General features: G+C 42.1%; 1 protein-coding gene across 2 annotated transcripts in view; it reads right to left on the bottom strand.

Moving 5' to 3' along the window:
* C1H1orf226 (chromosome 1 C1orf226 homolog) overlaps window positions 1–22,929 on the bottom strand; it is a 327,193-nt gene that overhangs the window by 242,141 nt on the left and 62,123 nt on the right. For both annotated transcript variants that reach the window (XM_017948808.3, XM_009185747.4), the window contains exon 2: window positions 1,824–1,895. In XM_017948808.3, coding sequence (XP_017804297.1) covers window positions 1,824–1,895 — 72 coding nt within the window. The remainder of the gene's footprint in view (window positions 1–1,823; window positions 1,896–22,929) is intronic.

Below are 22,929 nucleotides of genomic sequence, written 5' to 3'. Positions count from 1 at the left end.
CACAGTCCTGAATATGAATCCCGACTCTTCCTACTCACAGCAACTTGACCTAGAATTATGTAATCTGCCCAAGGTTCTATTTCCTCATCTATAAAATGTAATAATAACATCCTCATCTAGAGTAGCTGTAAATAGTAAATAAAATAATAAAATATTATTTCAATATTAAAAAGCCTAACAAAGCACCTGGCACATAAGTAGCTATTCCTAATAGTGACTACTATTAACAGAGATATCACTTTCATAATGATAGTGATACTACTGACAACATATTCTCTGTCTCTTAGTCAAAAGTGAATTAAAAAGGCACTATTTTTGGTTGAAACCCCAAGGACAGGCCAGCTGCAGGTCCAGTCCTTCTTATCACAGCAGCAACCACAACTGTGGTGAAAGTAGCAGCCCATCCTAACAACTGTAACACCTCCAGATGTTCCCCAGCCGAGGCCTCTGTGCTTTCTATCTGAGCTAGAGGGTGAAGGAAAAGAGGAGGCCTGGAAACACTCAAAAGTTGCATGTTCTCATGAGACTGAGTGAAGAAATACATTCAGGCCATATGTCTGCCCCTTCCTAGACCTATGGGACTCCTCGCTATACCCCTCTGAGCTTCAGTTTAGAAAATGAGGGTGACTGGTACCCCACTTCACAGCCTGCTGTGAACACTGAATGAAACAACTCAAGTAAAAGTGCTTTGAAGCTACTTCTTACTGTGTCCATGAAAATAGTACTGTTGTATTTAATGGCAGTCTCAATAAATTTAATTTAACAATAAAAAAATGCTGAAATACTGGGAAGATCAAGGCAATGAAAGGATTTTATTAGGCTGATGAACTGTGCAGAGAAAGAGCCCCAATCATGCAAATTTTCTTCCCAACGTTGCTGTCATTGAGTTGAAGTTTCTGTTGACCAGATGAAGGATTGACTGAAAGTAAAACTAAGAAGGAAAAATGAAGCTACAGCATCACTTACATGTTTTCCATTTAGGTGAGTAGATTATTCTACAGAACAATGATTCTAAAGAGCAAACCAGGCTGCATCCAGGGATGACCAATCGTGCCATCTCTAATGCCAATTTTCTCTTACAATAAACAATTAAAATCCATTTCACCAATCCCGAACCTACCTTTGAAATGCACAAGTACAAAGTAATTTATTCTGTTCCAGTGCAGAGAACATGGACAAATTCCTTTGCAGGTATCAGAAGAGAATTTAATTCTTGTTCAGTCTCAGCTCCATGTACCACAGAGTCAGAAAGCAACAAGTTCATAGACTGAACCACATATATCAACGAGAAGGTATACCGAACTTTCCGAAAGTAGACAAAATGGCAGAAGAAAATGCACTGACACTCCCGGAGCCTAAAGCATCCAACCAATAAAATTTTGTTAAAATCTCATATTTACTCTTAAAAATCCAAGTAAATCTTATATTCTATACCACAACAAATTACCTTTTTAAAGAATGTTTTGAGTCAATTACCAGCTAACTACTAAACCTTTTCCCTAAAATCTTTGAATAAAAAAGAGACATCAGTCCCTGGCCAGTCACTACACATCATCAAGGTAACGTGCATCTCAGTTTGAGGAGCTACAGGTCACAAGAGAGAGAAGATGGTACCACTCCAGCCATCACATCCATTTTAACATTGGCCTTTCATCAAGATCAAACATTCAATTCAGAACAGCCTCCCGGAGGGTACAGAGAGGAGGAGTTTGGGTTTGCAAGGGGTGCAGCCATCCATTTTGGCCCCTCCAGCCCTACCTAGAAGGGCCAGCAGCTAAGATACTTGACTCCCCACTCCACACAGCCCGCCTCTGGCCACTCACCCGGATCCGGCGCATGGCAGCCACGATCTCCACCCTGCTGTTGGGCCTTGGCACGTCCAGGCTTCCTACGTACTGTGGGGGAGAAGCAAACACTCATTGAGAGGAGGGGTAGCAAGTGTCCCTAATCCCAGAAAGTTCCAAAGGGTGAAGGGCCAGCTCACCTGCCCATTTGACAGATGAAGAAATTAAGAGCCAGAAGGGTGTTTTGTTCTGAGTCTGTTTCTAACTTTATAAAGAGCAAGTTAACCAGAAATTACTGCTTCCTTTATCTTGCTCTTAACCAGAGATCCAGTAGAGCACTGTGTCTAACCAAGCAGCCTTTCAAGCCAGAAAGTCTTGGGTATGAAGACTCTTCCACCACTAATTTTACGGCAAGGCAATTCACTTTTTTTGTCTCAATGTTCTCAACTGTAACATTGGCTCTCAGTAAAGATCAAACAGAATAAAATGTCCTACACAAAAGTGATTGGCAAATATTAGTGCCCTCAAAAAAAAAAAAAAAAAAGAATATATACCTTTTTTAACTATGGAACTTCACTGATTTAGGCCTAGATGTTTTAGATACCTGACACATTTGATTAAGTTCCTGTTTGGAAGAAAGAAATGAACTACTTTATTTAAAATTTTTTATTATACTTAGAAGTTATTTTAAAACCAATTTGAATGTGAAGATGAATGCTTAATATGAGTATTTTCTTACTGTAAGCTATTCAAATAATACAGAAATATGCAGCACAAAAGAATAAAGTCCCCTCTGTAACAGTTGATGTACATCTCTCTTTGTGTACTGATGGGTATATATTCACAGATGGGGGGAGTTTGTTTTATATAAAGGTTCATATTACTCACATTGTCCTGCAACTTGGTTTTTTGACTTTAAATACAACTAGGGCATCTCTCTATGCCAATGAATACAAGACTATTACATTACACATAATGGCTCCCCTACTGATGGACATGCTATGTCACTATTACAAATTATACTTTTCATCTATACAAGTTTGAGCCCATCCAAGTAGCTCTGGAAGTAAGATTGCCAGATTCCTAGAAGTAAGATTGCTGGATCAAAAGTATAATCTTGGCTGGGCACTGTAGCTCATGCCTGTAATTCTGTTCTTTGGAAGGCTGAGGCAAGGAGATCACTTGAGGTCAGGAGTTCGAGACCAGCCTGGCCAACATGATGAAACCCTGTCTCTATTAAAAATACAAAAATTAGCTGGGCGTGGTGGCATATGCCTGTAATTCCAGCTACTCAGGAGGCTGAGGCACGAGAATTGCTTGAACCCAGGAGGCAGAGGTTGCACTGAGCTGAGATCATGCCATGTCACTCTAGCCCAGATGATGGAGTGAGGCTCTATGTCAAAAGTAAAAACTTAAAAAGGTATAATCTCTAGATATCATTTCTTATAAGAATGAAACAAGAAAATAGGACAACCCAACATTGATTCATTGATTAAGCATCTATGACATGAGTTCCTTCATATACACCATCTCATTAGACACTGACCCACTGGGACTTGCCTTTCCTTATTATACATAAATTAAATAAAACAGCCCAAGGGATATACCAGAAATTAAGAGCCCAGAATAACTTAAATGTCTACCCAAGCAAATATTCCATTAAGAGTGAAGATAAGACTATGACAGTCATCTGTGCGGGAAAGGAATGTTCTGTGGTTACGGGAAAAGCAAGTTTTTCCCGAAATTTGGAGCTGAAGTCTGACCCCAGTGAAGAGGGTTTCAAAAACTAATTATCACAAAGGGATTTCCCCTAGTATTGATCAACAGTTTGTGCTAATACACTGAAGAACACAACTGGCAAGCAGTGAGCACATTGCAGTTTGGCCCCAAGAGGACAGCCCCACCACGGCCCTTGGGGAGCAACACAGCTATTGAAGAACCTTGCAACTCGCTGAGGTAAACAAAACCACTTAGATCTAATAGTGTGGCCAGATTTAATGGTGGTTACATTTTTTCTTCTGAGCTCTGCTGAGGCGGTGCAGTGTGTCAACAAGACAGTGACCCAGAGCTAGGGATGACGTGAGGCCCAGATTCGTGATTGCCCAACTTCACAGGCCCTCCAGCCGGGGACAGTTTCCATGCCCCCCTCCTTGACACTGCACAGCTGATGGCTCCTGCCCTGAATGCCCTGTAGTCAGGAACACACAGGCCTTGAGGGGCTCATGTTCCCTCAGCCATCACATGAGAGCTGGGGCCACAGGACCGAGCAAGGTCACCCATCACAGGGAGCCTGGGGGACTGTACGGTCCTCCCACTGGATCCCTGCAGACCAGGAAAGGGGCTGCTGCCCACTGAGACCCACCACTGGGCCTGAACACAAATACCCAGATGGGACCCATCTCTACCCTACCACACACTTGCCTCACCCCACACCCCTACTAACACATCACACACACCACACACTCACTCGCTCTTCTTCCTTCCTTCCTTCCCATTCATGCAAAGAAAATCACTAATCTAAATACCTAGAAATTAGCTTAACCAAAGAAGTAAAAGATTGCTACAATAAAAACTATAAAACATTAATGAAAGAAATTGCAGAGGACACAAAATAATGGAAAGATAACCCATGTTCATGAATTAGAAGAATCACTATTGTTAAAATGTCTATACTACCCAAAGCAATCTACAGATTCAATACAATCCCTATCAAAATACCAATGACATCCTTCACAAAAATAGAAAAAAGAATCCTAATATTTATACAGAGCCATAAAAGACCCAGAAATAGCTAAAGTTATCCTGAGCAAAAAGAACACAGCTGAAGGAATCACATTACCTGACTTCAAATTATGCTACAGAACTATAGCAACCAAAACAGCATGGTACTGGCATAAAAACAGACATACAGACCAAAGGAACAGAATGGGGAATCCAGAAACAAATCCATACATCTACTGTGAACTCATTTTTAACAAAGATCCCAAGAACATACGTTAGGGAAAGAATAGTCTCTTCAATAAATGGTGCTGGGAAAACTGGATATCCATATGTAGAAGAATAAAACTGGACTCCTATCTCTCACCATATACAAAAATCAAATCAAAATGAACTAAAGACTTAAAACTAAGACCTCACACTATGAAACTGTTAAAAGAAAACATTGGGGAAACTCTCCAGGACATTGGACTGGGCAAAGATTTCTTGAGTAAAGCCCCATGAGCATAGGCAACCAAAGCAAAAATGGACAAATGGGATCACATCAAGTTGAAAAAGTTTCTGCACAGCAAAGGAAACAATCAACAAAGTGAAGAGACAATCCACAGGATGGGAGAAAAAAATTGCAAACTTCCCATCTGACAAGGGATTAATAACCAGAATATATAAGAAGTCCAAATAACTCTGTAGGAAAAAAATCTAATAATCTGATTTAAATATGGGTGAAAGATCTGACTGGACATTTCTCAAAAGAAAACACAAAAATGGGAAACAGGTACATGAAAAGGTGCTCAACACCATTATCAGAGAAATGCAAATCAAAACTACAACGAGGTATCTTTCACCCCAGTTAAAATGACTTTCATCCAAAAGACAGGCAATAACAAATGCTGGCAAGGATGTGGAGAAAAGAGAACCCTCGTATACTATCAATGGGAATGTAAATTAGTACAACCACGATGGAGAACAGTTTGGAGGTTCCTCAAAAAACTAAAACTAGAACTACAACATGATCCAACAATCCCACTGCTAGGATACCCGAAAGAAAGGAAATCAGTATATTGGTGAGATATCTGCACTTTCAGATTATTGCAGGACTATTCACAATAGCCAAGATTTAGAAGCAGCCTAAGTGTCCCTCACTAGACAAATGGATAAAGAAAATGTGGTACAATGGAGTACTATTCAGCCATGAAAAAGAACAAGATCCTGTCATTTGCAATAACACAGATAAAAATGGAGGTAAGTGAAATAAGCCAGGCACAGAAAGACAAAAACTTCACATGTTCTCATGTGTTTGTGGGAGCTAAAAATTAAAACAATTCAGCTCATGGAAATCGAGAGTAGAATGATGGTTACCAGTAGGTGGGAAGGGTAGCTGTAGGGGGAAGGAAGGATGGTTAATGAGTACAAAAACATAATTAGGCAAGATGAATAAGATCTAGTATTTGAAAGCACAATAGGATGACTACAGTCAACAATAACTTATTGTACATCTAAAAATAACTGGGAGTGTAATTGGATTATCTGTAACACCAAGAAAGGATATATGCTTAAGGTGATGAATACCCCATTTACCCTGATGTGATTATTATGCACCGCATGCCTGTATCAGAATATCTCATGTGCCCCCATAAACCTATACACCTATTATGTACCCACAAAAATTGAAAATAAAGTTTTAAAAATAAAAAATTTACAAAAAAGAATCACTAATTTGCCTTTCTGAGAATGTGTCTGGAATAAATAACCTGTTTTCGCTATAGCTGCACCTTAGAGTCATCCAGAGAGATTAACACAATATACAAAGCAGGATTCAGGTCCGCATCTCCTAGACAAAAGCTAAACATCCACACCAATAACATGAATCAACAGCAGAACTACAACGCCAGGGAAGCAGAGGAAGGGTCAGAAAGTCTACTGCACAGGGCAAAACCAGAGGGTGTGACATGTGAATACTTTCTTTACACATATGACACCACAACGAACAGTGCCTTGATAACTAATCATTACCACCTCCACAACTAACTTCTGTCTGTCCCTGAGTCTTCATCTTGACCAAAGTGTAAGACACCATCTAAGACCAGACGCACTTGCTGGAGGGTGGCCCTTCTAACTGCTCAACTTCAAGCAATTCTGCAGTAAACTGAACTCAGGCAGCACCCTCCCACTCTTGACTGGAAGGTGAGCTCAGCAGGTAGATGAGGTTCAGGCCTAGGAGCCAACAACTTTCAGAGATCCGGGCTCTGTCAATTCCTACAGAGGTCAGGCAAAACCAATTCCCTGCCTTCAGTCAAAGACTGATACACTGGTGGCAGGTGATCACTCTGAAACAGTACTCCTTTTATCTGCCTCTCCTGCAGGATGCAGGCTCCCACAGGTTCCTAGGACAATGGAGCTAGGTTGGCCTGATGCCTGGGAATTGGAGGAATATATTTCAAAATGGAAATGCATACTTTCTTCCCCTCTTTCTCCCATGTCATGTTCCTCCTCTAGCCTTCCTCATCGTGATTAGTAGCCCCCAGGAAATCCACCAGTTTTTCAAGCATGAAACTTGAGTCATCCCTGAACGGGCTTCTCCCTTATCCATCACAGCTAATCAGTGACCAGGACCTCCTAATTCTCTCCCCTCCACCTCTCTGTCTACACTGCCATTACCTGATCCCAGAAAATCTTCCTCTCTCACTTTGTCTATACAATGGCCTCCTTACTGGTTTCTCCACTACCCACATGGCCCTCTCCAAACCATTCTCCATGAGGCTGTCAGAGTGATCTCTTTATAAAGCAAATTGGGTCATCTTATTTCCTTCTTTTAAGAACCCCCCACACTTGCTTCCATTTGCTCAAAGATGGCAATCAAAATCCTCAGCATGGCCTACATAGCCACATGGTCGAGCTTCATCTCACACCACACCAGTGGCCTTGCCAATTATTCAGAAGTTCCTCAATCACACCATATCTTCTCACATTCAAGGGCATCTACACATGCTCCTCCCTGTACACAGAACACTCTTCTTCTACCCACTCGTCCCCTAATCTTCCAACATTCCTGTAGATTTCTGCTTAATCTCTACTTCCCCTTTCTTGACCTCCAGGGTAGGTGAGATGCCCTTAGGGAGGACTCCTATACCTCCCTGCAATTCTCCTGTCTAGAACACACAGCTAAAACATGCTTTAGTCATCACTAACTGACCATGCCTCCCATAGGTCCAGGCACACAGGAGATGCTCAAAATACATTTGACTGAGTAGAATCTTCCAAAAATGAACACAGATTCACCCCAAGTGCCCATAGGAGAATCTCCCCTCTGAGGAGCATCCTGAGTCCTAGGTTCTGCCTGGTGTTCCGGCATCTGAGGCATCAGCCTGCTCCTTCCAGCCCTCCATTACACCCTGTATAGTCCCACAGTAAAACTTACTTGCCTTTTATCCAGGTACTTCAATTGGACCTAAGCCAGATGCTCTTATAGTAGCACATGCAATTCGTGGTTTACCAAGAGGGGTGGTATGTTAAACCTTCCTGCTGGTGGATTTTTAATCACCTGGCCTTCTGTAAGACTTCTGTAGCATTCCTGTAGCCCCTGCTTCCAGGAATCCCTGCTGTGAGACATCAGACAGGGCCTCTATTCAGAACATTGACCACTGAACTTAAGGGGAAATAAGGTAAAGGAGTTTAAAAATATCAGGGCCTACTTCTTTTTCATTAACATCTAGAAAGAAAAAAACTATACAGAAGATGCAAACTGTATAGGTAATCAACATAAGGGATTATCTGTATCTGTTCTATCTGTGGCTTCATCTTGCAGATAAGCAGGAGCTAACTGCAAATAAAGTTAACTGAAGGACTTCAAATTTTTTTAATAAGTTTCTGGACAACCTCAGCCTCAGTACTAAGTTAATATTTCATAAAGTGCTTTCATTTTCTGGCTTCCACCCTGTTTTCTGGAGATTAACTTCTGAAGACACCAATCAATTCTACCATTGTGGCCCCTGGTACATGAATCATAATGTGAAAAGCAGCAAGACAGAAAGCTTGAAACATCCACCAATGTAATCGCCATCCATAGACTTGTTAGACTTTCTGCCATCACCATCACCTTCTTCTGGAAACGCCTTTTACTCACAATGTTTACGTCAGGTGCTTCCAGAGACAAGGAAAAAATGTATTTATCAATCAAAAATAAATGCATCAGATTATTCTGCTTCTGATAAAGTTGGAGTAGCTAGTATCAGATTAAGCCTCCCACAAGTAACAAATAGGAACTCTGAACAAGATCGAAAAACTAGCTCTGCATAGAATGCAGGACACAAAAAGCCTAGCCTCAGGATGAGGAAGGCTAGTTCATTAATACAAACTGTGAATGTTAGTTCATAATAATGTATCAATATTGGCTTATCAATTATAACTAATGTACTACACTAATGTAAGATGTTAATAATAAGGAAATAGGGAAGGAAGGGAATATATGAGACCTCTGGCCTTGCCTCTCAATTTTTCTCTAAACCTAAAACTTCTCTAAAAAATAAAATCTATTGTTTAAGATAATAATAGTAACTTTGAAAGCCCTGGAAAGAGACCAAAAGCAGGCAGAGATTGCGGGAAGTCAAGCTTTGAAAGAAGGGAACTGCTCTCGGTGAGGCTTGGGTGTGTGGTATCTCGTCTGGCAGCACAACCCCACAGGCACAGCACAGGCCGGCGGGAGCTCAGGCAGAAAAGCTCACTCTGACAACCTGGGGAGTTGGATACCAGAGACTGGGACAGCCAGAGGAGATTAAAAGAGAGGGCAGGCAGGAGGCAGTCACAAAGGGGAAGCCTCCAAAATCACGTGTAAACCCCAGCCAGGTCTTCAGTGCACGTGCTCAGGAAACTCCAAGGAAGCCCGCAGAAAGGGGCAGGTGGAAAAACAAGAAAATCAAGTGGAGATTTTAACCGCTCCCCACTTCAGGGGAGGCAGATTTAGGATTTATGACTAGCCAAGTTAACTATCATTAAGAACAAGAAAACATGCTTCCGAAGAAGCTAGCAGAATCTTCTGCTGTGGGTTTGTTAAAGCCCCGCTGACTAGCTAGCGCAGGCAAGGCCACAGGAAAGGACAGGACCCCCAGAAATAGGCATAACGTAAAGGTCCCTGCCTCTACTGCACTCCCAGCTCTCATCTCCTCTCTGAAGCTGCTCAGTTCTACAGCCTCAGCACACAGCATACAACATGTGAGTTTCAGAGGTAACTCCCTTCTTTTACAGAGGACAGTGAAGCCCAAAGCAGTTAGCAGATGGCAGAAAAGGGGTTCGGTCTCCCCCAGGCTCCTGGCTTCCAGTCTAGGACCCCTGCATTCTTCCCAACTCTCTCCCTTGGGGGTCCCAAATGCATACTGGTCTCCCTGTCTACCTCCTCATATCCCACTGGTCTCCTGGTCATACCGTGTCCTCTCTCCAAAACACACACAAGCATAAAGAAATCTGATACCCTGGTCGTGCCTAGAAACCCCCAGCTGAGATTGCCCGTCTGAGTTAGTCCCTGAACCTATCCTCTGTACTGATAGCTTCCTGAAACAGAGAACCAAAGGAGCTTTCCAAAGGACTTTCCAAAGGGAAAGCCCTTCCCTGCCTGCAGAAACTGCTCTTGTGCACAGCTGAGCGTCCTGCTGAGCGGGATTATGAATGTGACCAGGGTGAAAGTTCTCGCCTCATTTAGCATGGAACAAAGCAGCATTAACTGCAGCAGCAGGAGCGGCCCCAGATTCCGGGGCACACACTCAGCCAGTAAACTCCTACTAAATACTCTGGGGGAGGGGAGGAAAAAGAGAAAAGTTGCGTCAGGGTGTCCCACTCCCCACTTGTGAGGCTTGCTTGAGGCTCTCCAGGTGCTAGGGTGTAAGGGACGTGGGGATAGCGACTCAGAGTGCCCATGTGGACATTTACCAGCATCCTTGCTGCATCCTAACTGCAATCAAGATAGAAGCCTCAGTGCCAACCCCCCACCCACCCCTCACATACACCAGAAAAGCTTCCAAAATGCTTGAAATGCAGCTGCACACCACATCTTCATTTATTTGTAGTCTAAGAGGAATGAGGCACTTATATTTCTTCCTCTCTCTCCCAGCCCATCTGAAAAAGGAAGCACTATTTGAAGGCCATCTGATGCAACTGTGTCACTATTGATCAGTAGCTCAGCAGGGGCCGATGAATGTGCCAGAGATCACAGCAGAATCCTTCCTGCTCCTCAACATTAAGGGGCTGGGTGCAAAATAATTGCGATGACTTGTCTTTATGCTAATGCCATGCAATTCTCTAAAACGGACACGGGGTAAGACAGAACAATCCAACCAGCACACCCATGGGGAGGCTGCGTCTTTCAGTTCTCTTAGTCTCCATTAGCAAAAGCTTAGATGGGTTGGCCTGACTATTTTTATTATGAGGATCTGAGGGTTACAGCAAAGAGGAGAGAAAAAAAGCAGGCAGACAGAGAAACTGTTCTGGCCTTTCAACTATTAGCTCCTGAATAAAAGCCTCAGGTTGGTGATTAAAATCTCTGACTCGTGTCACAGAGGCAGGTGTGAGGCAGAGGCCGGGCTGCACCCTGGGCAGCCAGCACTTTCTGTCATGCCTACCTGGGATGCTGACTTGGCCAACAGGTTATTTTCTTCTAGGGAAAAGAAAGGAAAAGAAAGAAAGTCCAATGCATGGTGTGAGGCAGAAGGAAACACTAACAAAGGCTGTATAATCATTAAAATCATCACCTGTATCAGGTAAACCAGGAATGGATAGGTGAACAAAGAACACCAGAAAACCAATAAGGAAGTCAGATCCAATGACAGAGTTTAAGTGGCCTCAAATGTGATTTGATCTAACCCTTCATTTTATAGAAGGGAAAATCAAGGCTCAGAGAAAGAATGAAAATGTAGCTTGTGAGTGGCAGAATCAGAACCAGTGTAGGACTCCCTACCCTGTACCACCATGCTAATACTTCAGTAGGAAATAAGTAATCAGGAAGAACACAAGCCAATGCCCCAGTAAGGCCTGATTCACTACATTAAACTCAACTTTAGCTAGATGAGGATGCCTGTGTATAGACACCCGAATTGTCAGGTCAAAAACACATCAGTGAAAAATGGTGGGGCACTGAGATTTGCAAGGAATGGACAGGGGTCCCTATTTGGTTCATCTGAATGACTTTGGGAATGGAATTAAATGACTTTGGGAATGGAAAGAGGGAAATGGTCATCCAACTACTGGAGAACAGTAAACTGAAGAAATGAGAAGGTTGTAGGATGACAACAGAGAGAGATCCCTTATTCTTCACATGAAGAATGAAAGCACTCAGCTTTGCGCAGCACTAACATCCTATACCTCCTAAATTATAAGTACTTAAACTCACCAAGCCTTTGTTTCATTCATGAAATGTACCTAGTATCTGTACTACCCACATGTCAGGGTTGTCATAAGAATCAAAATTAGATGGGCCAGACATGATGGCTCACTCCTGAAATCCCAGCATTCTGAGAGGCCGAGGTAGGGGGACCACTTGAGTCCAAGAGTGCAAGACCAGCCTAGCCAACATAGGAAGACCCTATCTCTATAAAAAATAAAAATGAAAAAAATTAGCCAGGCATGGTGGTACACACTTGTAGTACCAGCTACTCAGGAGGCCATGGTGGGAGGATCGCTTGAGCCCAGGAGGTCAAGGCTACAGTGGGCCATGATTGCACCACAGTAAATCCAAATTAGATAATGCAGATTGAGGTTTTATGGTTTAGAAAATATTTTACAATCATAAGAAGATAATATTCTTTGCATTATCAGGTTCTTGCTTTGTGAACCAAGGAGATCCTGAAGGTACAGAATTTGTAGCTTTACAATAATGGCCTCCTTGAATTCTCATAGACTAACGACTGTACACAGAGTGAGGTATGGTTACTGTAAAATAGTAACCAAAGTTAGTTAGTTGTTAGTTGTGGTTACTGTAAAATAGCACAAAGATTTCCTTATATTTTATGTAACAAATGTATTAAGTTCTTTAGAGGAGAAAAATGAAGACAGTTATTTACCAGAATTATACTCAGATCCCCAAATTTAAAGGTTTTGTATGTGTGTATGTATGTATAAGTAGCAATAAAAGAAAGATTCAAAAGTTTGCTAAGTTTTTTCTTTTTTAAGCCCTTTAAGTAATGATATAACTAGAAACTAGGTTCCTAAAATGCCAGAGTAAATGGAAGGGCAGAATCAAGAAATTAGTCTCAACAGAATCAAAGAGGAGTGAAGACGGAAGTGGTGAATGGCACAACCAGAGTGTCACCAATGACCAGACCACACAACTGGCAAACCCCTACCTGCCACCCCTCATCAGGGAATGGCTAACTATGACACCACTCACAGAACCTCACGGGATGGGCTCAGTTTGAGGTAAACACCCTGTCACATGTGTCTCCTGACTGAGCAAGTTGCGACCAGAAAAAGCCTTCCTGGAGTTGGGAATGTGGGGTCTGCAATGCAGTAATTAATCATTTGTCAGCCTCACTGCTGAATGAAACCCCACAAATGAGTAAAATTTCCAGATAACTGGCATGTTCCCCACTTAAATATAAGGTTTTCTATATTTTAAACGCTCTTGATTAGAAATCTCCCTAAAATATATTCCACGCTGTCCTAACAATTGAGTCTCTGTAAGTCAGAATAATCTTTACGTATATCACTTAACGTGTAAGCTACAAATCGGCAATGACCCTGGAGGAATGGCTCCAGACTATTATTAATACTATACCTTTTGAGTCCTTGAAGCTGATTTTTAGGATTTTTCTAAATCTTCCTACACTGTTAGAAGAAAGAAAGACGACAATATGCTACATATGCTTTCGCCTTTAAAAACGCCTGTCCTCAAATCCTCAAGGAAGTACTAGCAAGACAAATTCGGCAACATACAAACAACAACAACAAAAATACACAATGATCAAGTAGAATATACCCCAAGAAAAAAAGGTTAGTTCAACATATGACCATATGTTCATCTCAACAGACAAAAAACACCCCACATTTGACAAAATCCAATACCCTTTCATACCCTTTCATGATTTAAACACACACACACACACAGAGACACACATACACACCAAATTATGGATAGAAAGGAACTTCCTCAAACTAATAAAGGGCTTCTACAAAAACCCACATCCTATTTAATGGTGAAAGATTGAATGCTTTTCCTTTAAGATCAGGAACGAGACAAGGATGTCCACTCTTGTCACTCTATCCATCTTTCTCACAGAACCACTGTAAAGATTAAATAAAATAATACATATGAAGTGATTGGCATTTAGATCTTCTTTCAGCTCCACATCTAAGTTAGTTCTCCCTGTTATACACGGTTCCACTTATCAGAGTTTTGAGTTAGTATCTGTTTGATTCTTAGATTAACTATGTCTCCCCAAACTAGACTGCATTGGTAGCTCCAAGGTATAACTGTTGTTGTCACCACTGTATCCTGAGTGCCTAGTACAAAGTTTGGCCCACCAAACAAATGAATAGACAAATGATAGCTTTTCCTGTTTTTAAGCAAGAAACTTTAAGATGTTATCTAGTTCTTTACCTGCCTTCAGGCAGTCCCACACCTCCTGCACTATTAAGACTCCATCTTATTACCCAACTTCCTATGGTGATCCACCCAACAGTCCTCATAGCAGAGGAATTAATCATTCTCATTAACATCAGCAGCAGTATCACAAAACAGCAACTATTTTTGCAATGATTTTTCAGATAAGGTAATCCAATTAAGCTAAAGGAAGTGGAAAGTCTGAGAAATCAAGTCCCGGCATTAATTCCTCTAACTAAAAGATGGAAAGAAAGAGAACAAGAAAAGCCACAAAATAAACAAAGAAGTCAAAGAGAAAAGAGTGCACGAGGACGGCCAGCGAAAGAAGATGGAGGTGAGGGGCACACATGGACGGTGAGGACAGATTTTCCCAGAAACAAAGAGGGAAGAGAGACATCAGCACTAGAAAGTAGTTCCGAGGTCTTTTGGCCCCACACTTGTTTTACTCCAACAAGGCAGGACTGACTAATGTTCAATGATCAGGAGTCTTGCTCAAGGTTGCTAACTTACAGAGTGAAAATGAGAGAGACTATGACACAGGTATCCTGGCTTCAAAGCCAATGATCTAAAAATAAAAATATATATTAGAATCACATGAAAAGCCTCATTGGTTCCAATTCTAGCTCCACCACTTTCTAGCTGCTCTATGAATTTGAGCCATCTGGTCAACCTCTCAGCACCTCAGCTTTATCATTTATGAAGTGAAACTTTGCAAGATTACCAGGGTGATTAAATGAGATCATGTAGGGAAAGCACCTAGTATTTCACACTGAAGCTCCATTCCTTTATTTAAAAATTACAGAGCACTTTCTATTTGCCAAAGATAAGGAGGGAAGAAGAAAAGAGATTGTAAACAAACAACCTACAGAATGTTAGTATATATTTGCAAACTATGCATCCGACAAAGGCTTAATAACTTAATAAGCAAAAAAAAAAAAAATCCAATAAAAAGTAGGCAAAGAACATGAATAGACACTTCTCAAAAGAAGACATACGGCCGGGCGCGGTGGCTCAAGCCTGTAATCCCAGCACTTTGGGAGGCCGAGACGGGCGGATCACGAGGTCAGGAGATCGAGACCATCCTGGCTAACACAGTGAAACCCCGTCTCTACTAAAATACAAAAATAGCCGGGCGAGAAGGATGCCTGTAGTCCCAGCTATAGGGAGGCTGAGGCAGGAGAATGCCGCGAAACCCGGAGGCGGAGCTGCAGAGCTGAGATCCCGCCACTGCACTCCAGCCCACAGTGCAGACTCCCTCCTCAAAAAAAAAAAAAAAAAAAAAAAAAGAAGACATACACAAGGCCAACAAATGTTAAAAAAAAAAAATGCTCATCATCACTAGAGAAATGCAAATCAAAACCACAGTGAGATACCATCTCACACCAATCAGAATGGCTTTTGTTAAAAAGTCAAAAAATTACAGATGTCGGCCAGGCTGTGGAGAAAAGGGTGCACTTATATACTGTTGGTGGGAATACAAATTAGTCCAGCTACTGTGGAGAAGCCTGGAGATTTCTCAAAGAACTAAGAGCTGAACTACCATTTGACCCAGCAATCCCATTACTGGGTATATACCCAAAGGAAAATAAATCATTCTACCAAAAAGACATATGCACTCATATGTTCATTGCAGCACTATTCACAATAGCAAAGGCATGGAATCAATCCAGGTGTCCATCAACAGTGAATTGGATATAGAAAATGTGCTACATATGCAACACAGAATACTACACAGCAAAACAAAGAAAGAAATCATGTTATTTGAAGCAACGTGAATGCAGGTTGAGGCCATTTTCCTAAGGGAATTAACACAGGAACAAAAAAACCAACTATTGTAGGTTCTCACTTATAAATGGGAGCTAAACATTGGGCATACCCATCGAATAGACCTGCACGTGTACTCTTGATTCTAATAATATAGAGAGAGAATGACCACACTCTGTCCTAGCAAATAAATGATTGTCTGGAGGATCTTGAATGAATACAAAAGGAACGAAGGAAGAAAAAAGGAAGTAGTCGTGGATAAGAACACAGAGCCTGCAGGCAAAGGTATTCTCTGGGACACAGAGAAATGCTTTAGAAAACAAAATTAAGACTGCAGGCTAAGTGCAGTGGCTCACACCTGTAATCCCACCACTATGGGAGGCTGAGGCAGGTGGATCACTTGAGGCCAGGAGTTCAAGACCAGCCTGGCCAAGATGGCGAAACCTCATCTCTACTGAAAATACAAAAAATTAGCTGGGCGTGGTGGTGCACACCTGTAATCTCAGCTATTCAGGAGGCTGAGGCATGAGAGTCACTTGAACTAGGGAGGCAGAGGTTGCAGTGAGCCGAGATTACACACTGCCCTTCAGCCTGGGTGACAAAGTAAGACTCTGTCTCAAAAGGAAAAAAAAAGCAAGACTGCAATTCTGGCTGAGAAATTGAACCTCAAATCACATGGCTTGCCTCCCATTCTGAGAGATGCCAATGACCCACAGCAAGGGTTGAGATTTGTCTGACAAAAGCTATTTTTAAGGAGAAACCAATATTTTAATAAAGATTTTTTTGTGGCAAAAGATTTATATTACATACCACAGAGCTAAACAAACATTCCTGATAGAGGTCCCTGTTTTTCCCACACAGAGCTATTCCACTGCACCAGTGGCCTCATCTCCCTTTCTCCTCCTGTCGTAACAAAGCCCTTTCAACAGTCCCTCCATATATCCCATTCAACAAAGCAAAATCCTGGAAGTGAGCCTCTGAGAAAGCATCCACTCTTCCTCCAGCACTGAGATCTGTGGACATCTTGTCATCAGTCCTTTCCCATTCATAGGCTATCTGTAAGCCCCTGATAGATAATGTCTAGGCTTGTCTCTGGAATGGACAGCAGGGTAGAGCTCCCACCCACAAAAACAAAGAGGAAGCACGCCACAGAGCCACACTGGCTTTCAGCCCAGAGGCCTCTACAATCCTTCAGCACCAAACAGAAACACAGCGTCTTGGTGGCCAGAGCCTTGTGGTCTTCAACCATCTCATCCCTGGAGTTCTGGGAGATCCCAAGAAGATACCAACTAAAGAGGGAATGAGGTCAAAACCCAGGATGGGCTGAGAGCCACTAGGGCAGAGTGAAATACAACACGCTCCGAGCCAGAGCCCTCATCCACAAGGGAGCCTTCTGCCAGATGCTTACCTATTATGACGTATGTTACTCAGGTGCAAGAAGCAAGGGCAAGGGCGGTAGAAGTGGAGGTCAACCAGGAAGCATCTGTAACTACAGTTAGGTTGACCAACCATCCCGATTTGCCTGGCACTGTCCTGGTTTTAGCAGTAAAAGTCCCACATCCCAGGAATCCCTGGCCCTGTGTGAACCCCCGCTCTGGCTAACTGCCCTTGGTGCAGTGTCCCCTCCCCTTCCTCGAGAATGGTTTCACTAGCAAGATGGTAAAACACCCCCGGCACATCAGGGGTGCTACAGATGCTGCCTGTAGCCTTGCCAGCTAAGCACATGACCTCTCTTAGAGAAGGGCTTTCTCAATGTCTTGGCTCCTAAGTAAAGTCATGGAAAACTAAGGAAGAAACGGGTGCTGAAGATGCAAGCTCAGCCCTTCTGGATGGCCCCCAGGCAGACAGGAGCCCAGGCCTCTGGCTCCAGCTTGCCAGGGTCACAGAGATATTCTTCAAAACTTGGCACTTGGCCACACCAGCTTCTCCCTCCACTATCTATCCAGGATGGATCTGGGGAACCAAATGAATAAAACAAAATGCTATGCAAGGGTATAGTACAACAATTATTAATAACCTCATATTAATTTCAATGGATGTATTTTTATACAAATTCTAAAAACTGCAAACCCCTCCCACCCATCTCCACAAAGTCTTATCCTCTTGGGCCACTCTGCCCACATTTACAAAACCAAGCCAAAGGGAAACCATGTATCCCACCATCACCACCGCCCCACTGCACAACAGAAACTTAGACTAACTGCAATCTCCTAAGAGGCCTTGAGCAAGAACCACTGGGCTATGTTTTTTCTGAAAACTTGACTCATAGAAACTATGAAAGAATAAATGATGATGATTGCTTTAAGTTGTTAGGTTTTGAGGCAATTGACTAGTGATACACTGTACATATTTGCTACACCAACTAGAGTTATTTACCAAATCAATAGGTTATGCATTTAAAAAAAAAAAGAGGTGTCAATGTATCCTGTTTCCTGGGGTTACATTTAACATTTAATGTGAGGTACTGAGAGTGGCTTCACTGGCCACACCAGCATCCCCTCTTACCCACCTAGTATTCTTTCACAGACCCGTATATGCTTACATACACACTCCAAACCAATCACCGTTTGCTTGCTTTCTGTTAAGGAGGGTGTTCTGTCTGTGGATTCCTAAGTGGCTATGTAGGAAGGAGAGCAATATGAGCAGCCACAAGAGAAATGCCTGTCTAGGTATACAGCAACACAGCAAGACCTAATTACATGTGTGTGTGTGTGTACACATGTGCATAACTGAAGGCTCAAGGGAGACCCTGAGTAACCACGGAAGGGAGAAAGAATGAGGCGCAGGCAACTGAACAAGAAGATGGATTTCAAAATCAAGCAGAGAAAGGGCAGAAAAAGATCCTTATATACAGATTTTTGAAAAGAAAAACAGAGCTCTGAGGTTTACCTCTAAGTGCCTCAGAGTCCCTGGACTGCCTCAGCTTCATGGCAAAAAAAATGGTTAGCAACAACACTGTGCTGATCCCAGACAGCAATCCTAGCAACCATGGTGATGGGTACCATTAACTCTGATCAACAGACAGAAAACCTTCCAGGGGCACACGCCAACCCAGATCCAGTTAAAGTGCAAGCAAATGGCAAATCAATAGTGCTGCAGAAGTGCAGAGGGACAGACAAACGGCTCTCAGGGTGGCAGGAGTGGCCCAGAATTTGAATGTGCTTACCAACGTGGCTGAGAGGCTGAAATTGACAAAGAAGAGATAGATGGAAAGAAGATGTTGAGAAGTGGCATTTTTGTAGGAGACTGAATGCAAATGCAAATAGTGCTTTGCCTCCTAATCTGTGACAGGGGTGTCCATCAAAGACAACGTCAAAGAAGCAAAGGAAGATCAACTCCAACTCTCAACTCCTACCTCCACTAAAACCAAGGTGCAAGAGGACTGAGGTAGAACGGATTTTCAGAGATCAAGTACCAAGTTGACAAGGATCTCAGAATCTTCACGAGCAAGTCCGAGGTGCTTTTCATGAGAGTCACTAATTCCTCGGCAACAGAGCTGCTGCACTCTGACCTGCACTCTGGTTGATCTGATGTACTACACCTCTTTCTAAAATACCAGAGCATGTTTGGAAGGGCAGTATCCATCCCAGAAAAGCTAGGAGGTACTTATGTATGCTCCAAGGCAGCTCCCTTCATGCTACAGCCAGCTGAGAAGCACTTTTTAAACAAACACACAAAAACACAAACATCTCACTATGGTTCTTCCACCAACTTGTCTCTTTAAACTTTGGCAAATCACCTGACATTGAGTTTCCTGTCTGTGAAAGGCAGAGAGTACCCATTTACCCACCTCTGCAGCATGGGAGAAAAGTAAAAGGACACATCTGGAAAGCAGTGAGAGAATGAAAGTAAGCCCAGGGTATCATACCAGCAAGACAGAATCTGAAGTTCTAATTTTACATTCTCATTTCCAAAAACTGCTACTGGTTCTACATTTTTCCATACGATATGGTAATCTACAAGACTGAAGCTCCACAAAGAAAAGAATGATGTCTTGCATTTCTTTTGTATCCAGCCCAATACTGAATACATGGTAGGTATTAAAAGAATTAGAAGAGGTTAGATAAGACTAAGGGAGCTGGAGGATCATGAGCCTAGATTTATATCATAAAATACTTGGTCAAATAACACCATACATTAAAAAATAAAGAAAGAAAGACAGAATCCCCATCTCAGTAGCTATTTTCCTGCCCCAAAACTACCTTTCTTCTCTATTACACCCCCTCAAATTCTACCCCACTTCGAGAACCAGCTCAAATTGCATTTTCTTCCCTATGAAGTACTCCCTGACTACTCCACACCATAGCAGTATCCTGCTCCTCTGAAGAATGATGTACAGCATTTGTTGAGGCCATTTTTGTAGTACTAAACTTGGGTTATTTTAATGTTTTCACTTGCTTCTATACCATAGCTTTCACTAGACTCCCAGAATCTCAGGATTCTAAATTGTATTATTTAGCTAAATCACATTCCCCTACAACACTAGACAACAGTTGTATATACACAAGAAAGTCAATAAAAATAATTTTTAACAAATTGTAAAATGTTTAAAATTCCCAATACAAAATAATCAATTTACGATATTCCATTCCTAAACAAATTTAAGTAACATGGATGAATCAAATGAAACGTGGTCAACTACATGCACAAAGTTCATTTAGGAGGAGGCCTTTAATGTTCCCAAAAGTAAGTCAGCCTGTTTGCCACTTTTGGTTTTGAAATTCACTGTCCCTGAGTTTCCAGAGGTCAGAAGTATTCAAGTCACCCTCACGCTTTAAGGCAGAACCCCAGATGGTGAGAATAATTGTATTACAAAGCAAACCTGGGTCTGCAACCTCCCTGCACAGACCTGGCTGCCCCCTTGGGAGATGCAGAAGGCTTCCGCTTCTCAGGGTCCAAAATAAAAGCCAGTTCTGCGGACAGAACAGGTGTCCCCCCATCAAGATTATATCCACAAATCCAGGACATTTGTACCAACTGTTCCTGTCCTCCAGTACTGGAAACCTTCCAGAATGAGAAACAAATTCATCTTCCCACAATTCCAAGAGCCTGTCTTTCCCCCTTGCAGTATATGAAAGTCGAAAACCTTTGCAGATACTCAGTATTCACCCTGTCCTTGAGGAGCCTGCAGCCTGACATGACCCAGGAGTCCTTCCATCAGCTGGCAATCATTACCTCTGAGGACATAAAAACCAAAAGACATGACATCTGTCTTCTAAACATTAACAGTACACATAAAGAGAGACATATGATTCAACAGTGACAATTGCTAAGGTCACTGCTGTAATAAGGTTATATCCACTAAGTCCAGTAGAAGCACAGAAGGGCAAACACCTAATTCGCTTGGATGCAAGTCACAAGTACTCACAGAGAAGATAATTTTTGAACTTGAAGGATAAATAGTTGGTTGGATAAAAACAGAGAAGGCAGCCCATTCTAGGCAGGAACATCAGCATGCACAGAAATGAAGAGTTGAGTCAGCATGGCCTGTTGGTGTGTTCAGATGCTACAAGTCCTCTGCCAGATGAGATGAGGCTGAACATGCAGCAGGGTCAGGTCATGAGGGCCTTGCATTGCTACTCTTATGTCATGGGCAGCCACCTAAGGATTTTGAGCAATGAACTTTGATCAGGTTTATATGGCTCCTTCATGGATGATAGATTGGAGGGGACATGACAAGAGACCAGTGACAGATAAGAAGGACCTAAAACAGAGTAAAAGAATCAGGGATAGGATGAGAGGATATCTGGGAGATAATAGGGCAGGACTTGGAAACTGATCAGATGTGGCTGTTAGAGAGGGAGATGAATTCAGGGTAATTTTCAGAATTCCTTAACCCTTCCACTGAATGCATGCATCTCTGCATCTTGACTTTTTCCCTACTGTCCTTCTTCTCCTCTCCCATTTACAGCACTAGAGTTCTGTTTTTTTTGTTGTTGTTGTTGTTGTTATTTTTAAGAAGGAGTCTCCCTGTGTCACTCCAGGCTGGAGCACAGTAGTATGATCTCAGCTCACTGCAACCTCCACCTCCCGGTTCAAGCAGTTTTCATGCCTCAGCCTCCCAAGTAGCTGGAATTACATATGCACCTCCACATCTGGCTGATTTTTGTATTTTTAGTAGAGATGGGGGTTCGCCATGTTGGCCAGGTTGGTCTCAAACTTCTGGCCTCATGTGATCTGCCTGCCTCGGCCTCCCAAAGTGCTAGGATTACAGGTGTGCGTCACTGCTCCCAGCCCAGTTTTGCTTTGAGATAAATTATCCATTATACCAGGACTTACTATGACTCACTCCTTAGATTCATGAATTTAGCATAAATACTGTCTTAGCTTTTATTGACTGTTTCACCTGTGTTTTATCCTATTAATTGAATTCTTAAGGTTTCCTTTTAAACTGAAATTCATTTTCTCCCAATTTTAGAAGAGATACAATTTTTTGAAAATGTCTTCTCTTCTTTCTTTCCTCCCCAGTTAGCTTATCTCACATCAAGTTCATGGGGCAGGAACTGGATCTAATTCTATGCACTACTTCATGCCAAGCCATGTTCTTGGCATTTGTTGAATGCCGATTACTTCTACTGGCCACAAAAAATAATAACAACAATCTATAAATACCTTGGCTTCCTGCAGTTGAGAGGAATTAACCACACTGCAATTAAGGAAAAGCTGGAGAAAACATTTAGTTAGCAACTTCTCAATGCAGACAATAAGATTAAGGCAATAAATACAAGTTCCAACATATTTCTTTGGAGATGTTTCATAAAATAGTCCAATAAAATGCTAAAGACCACCCAATGCCACAGCAGAATGCCAACCACGTATGAGTCACTCAAAAGCCAAAATTGAACAGATTCATCTATCATGTAAAAGGGATAGAAGAATAATAAACATCAACAATTTATACTGCTGCCAGATTATTAAAAGGAGAGCTTGTTCTAAAATCTAGTTCACATAAAATGTCATACTTTTAGAATAATAAGACAACAAGAGAGTATGATCTCATTCATAGACTATAAATGGTCTCTGGGTTTAGGCACAGTGGTAACCAAGACAGGTATGGATACCTACAATAATTGGTCCTAG

The sequence above is a fragment of the Papio anubis genome, chromosome 1, assembly GCF_008728515.1.
Source record: "Papio anubis isolate 15944 chromosome 1, Panubis1.0, whole genome shotgun sequence".
Taxonomy (NCBI): Eukaryota; Metazoa; Chordata; class Mammalia; order Primates; family Cercopithecidae; genus Papio; species Papio anubis.
Note: the sequence above shows the minus strand (reverse complement) of the source record. Positions and strands in the feature narration are given on the sequence as shown.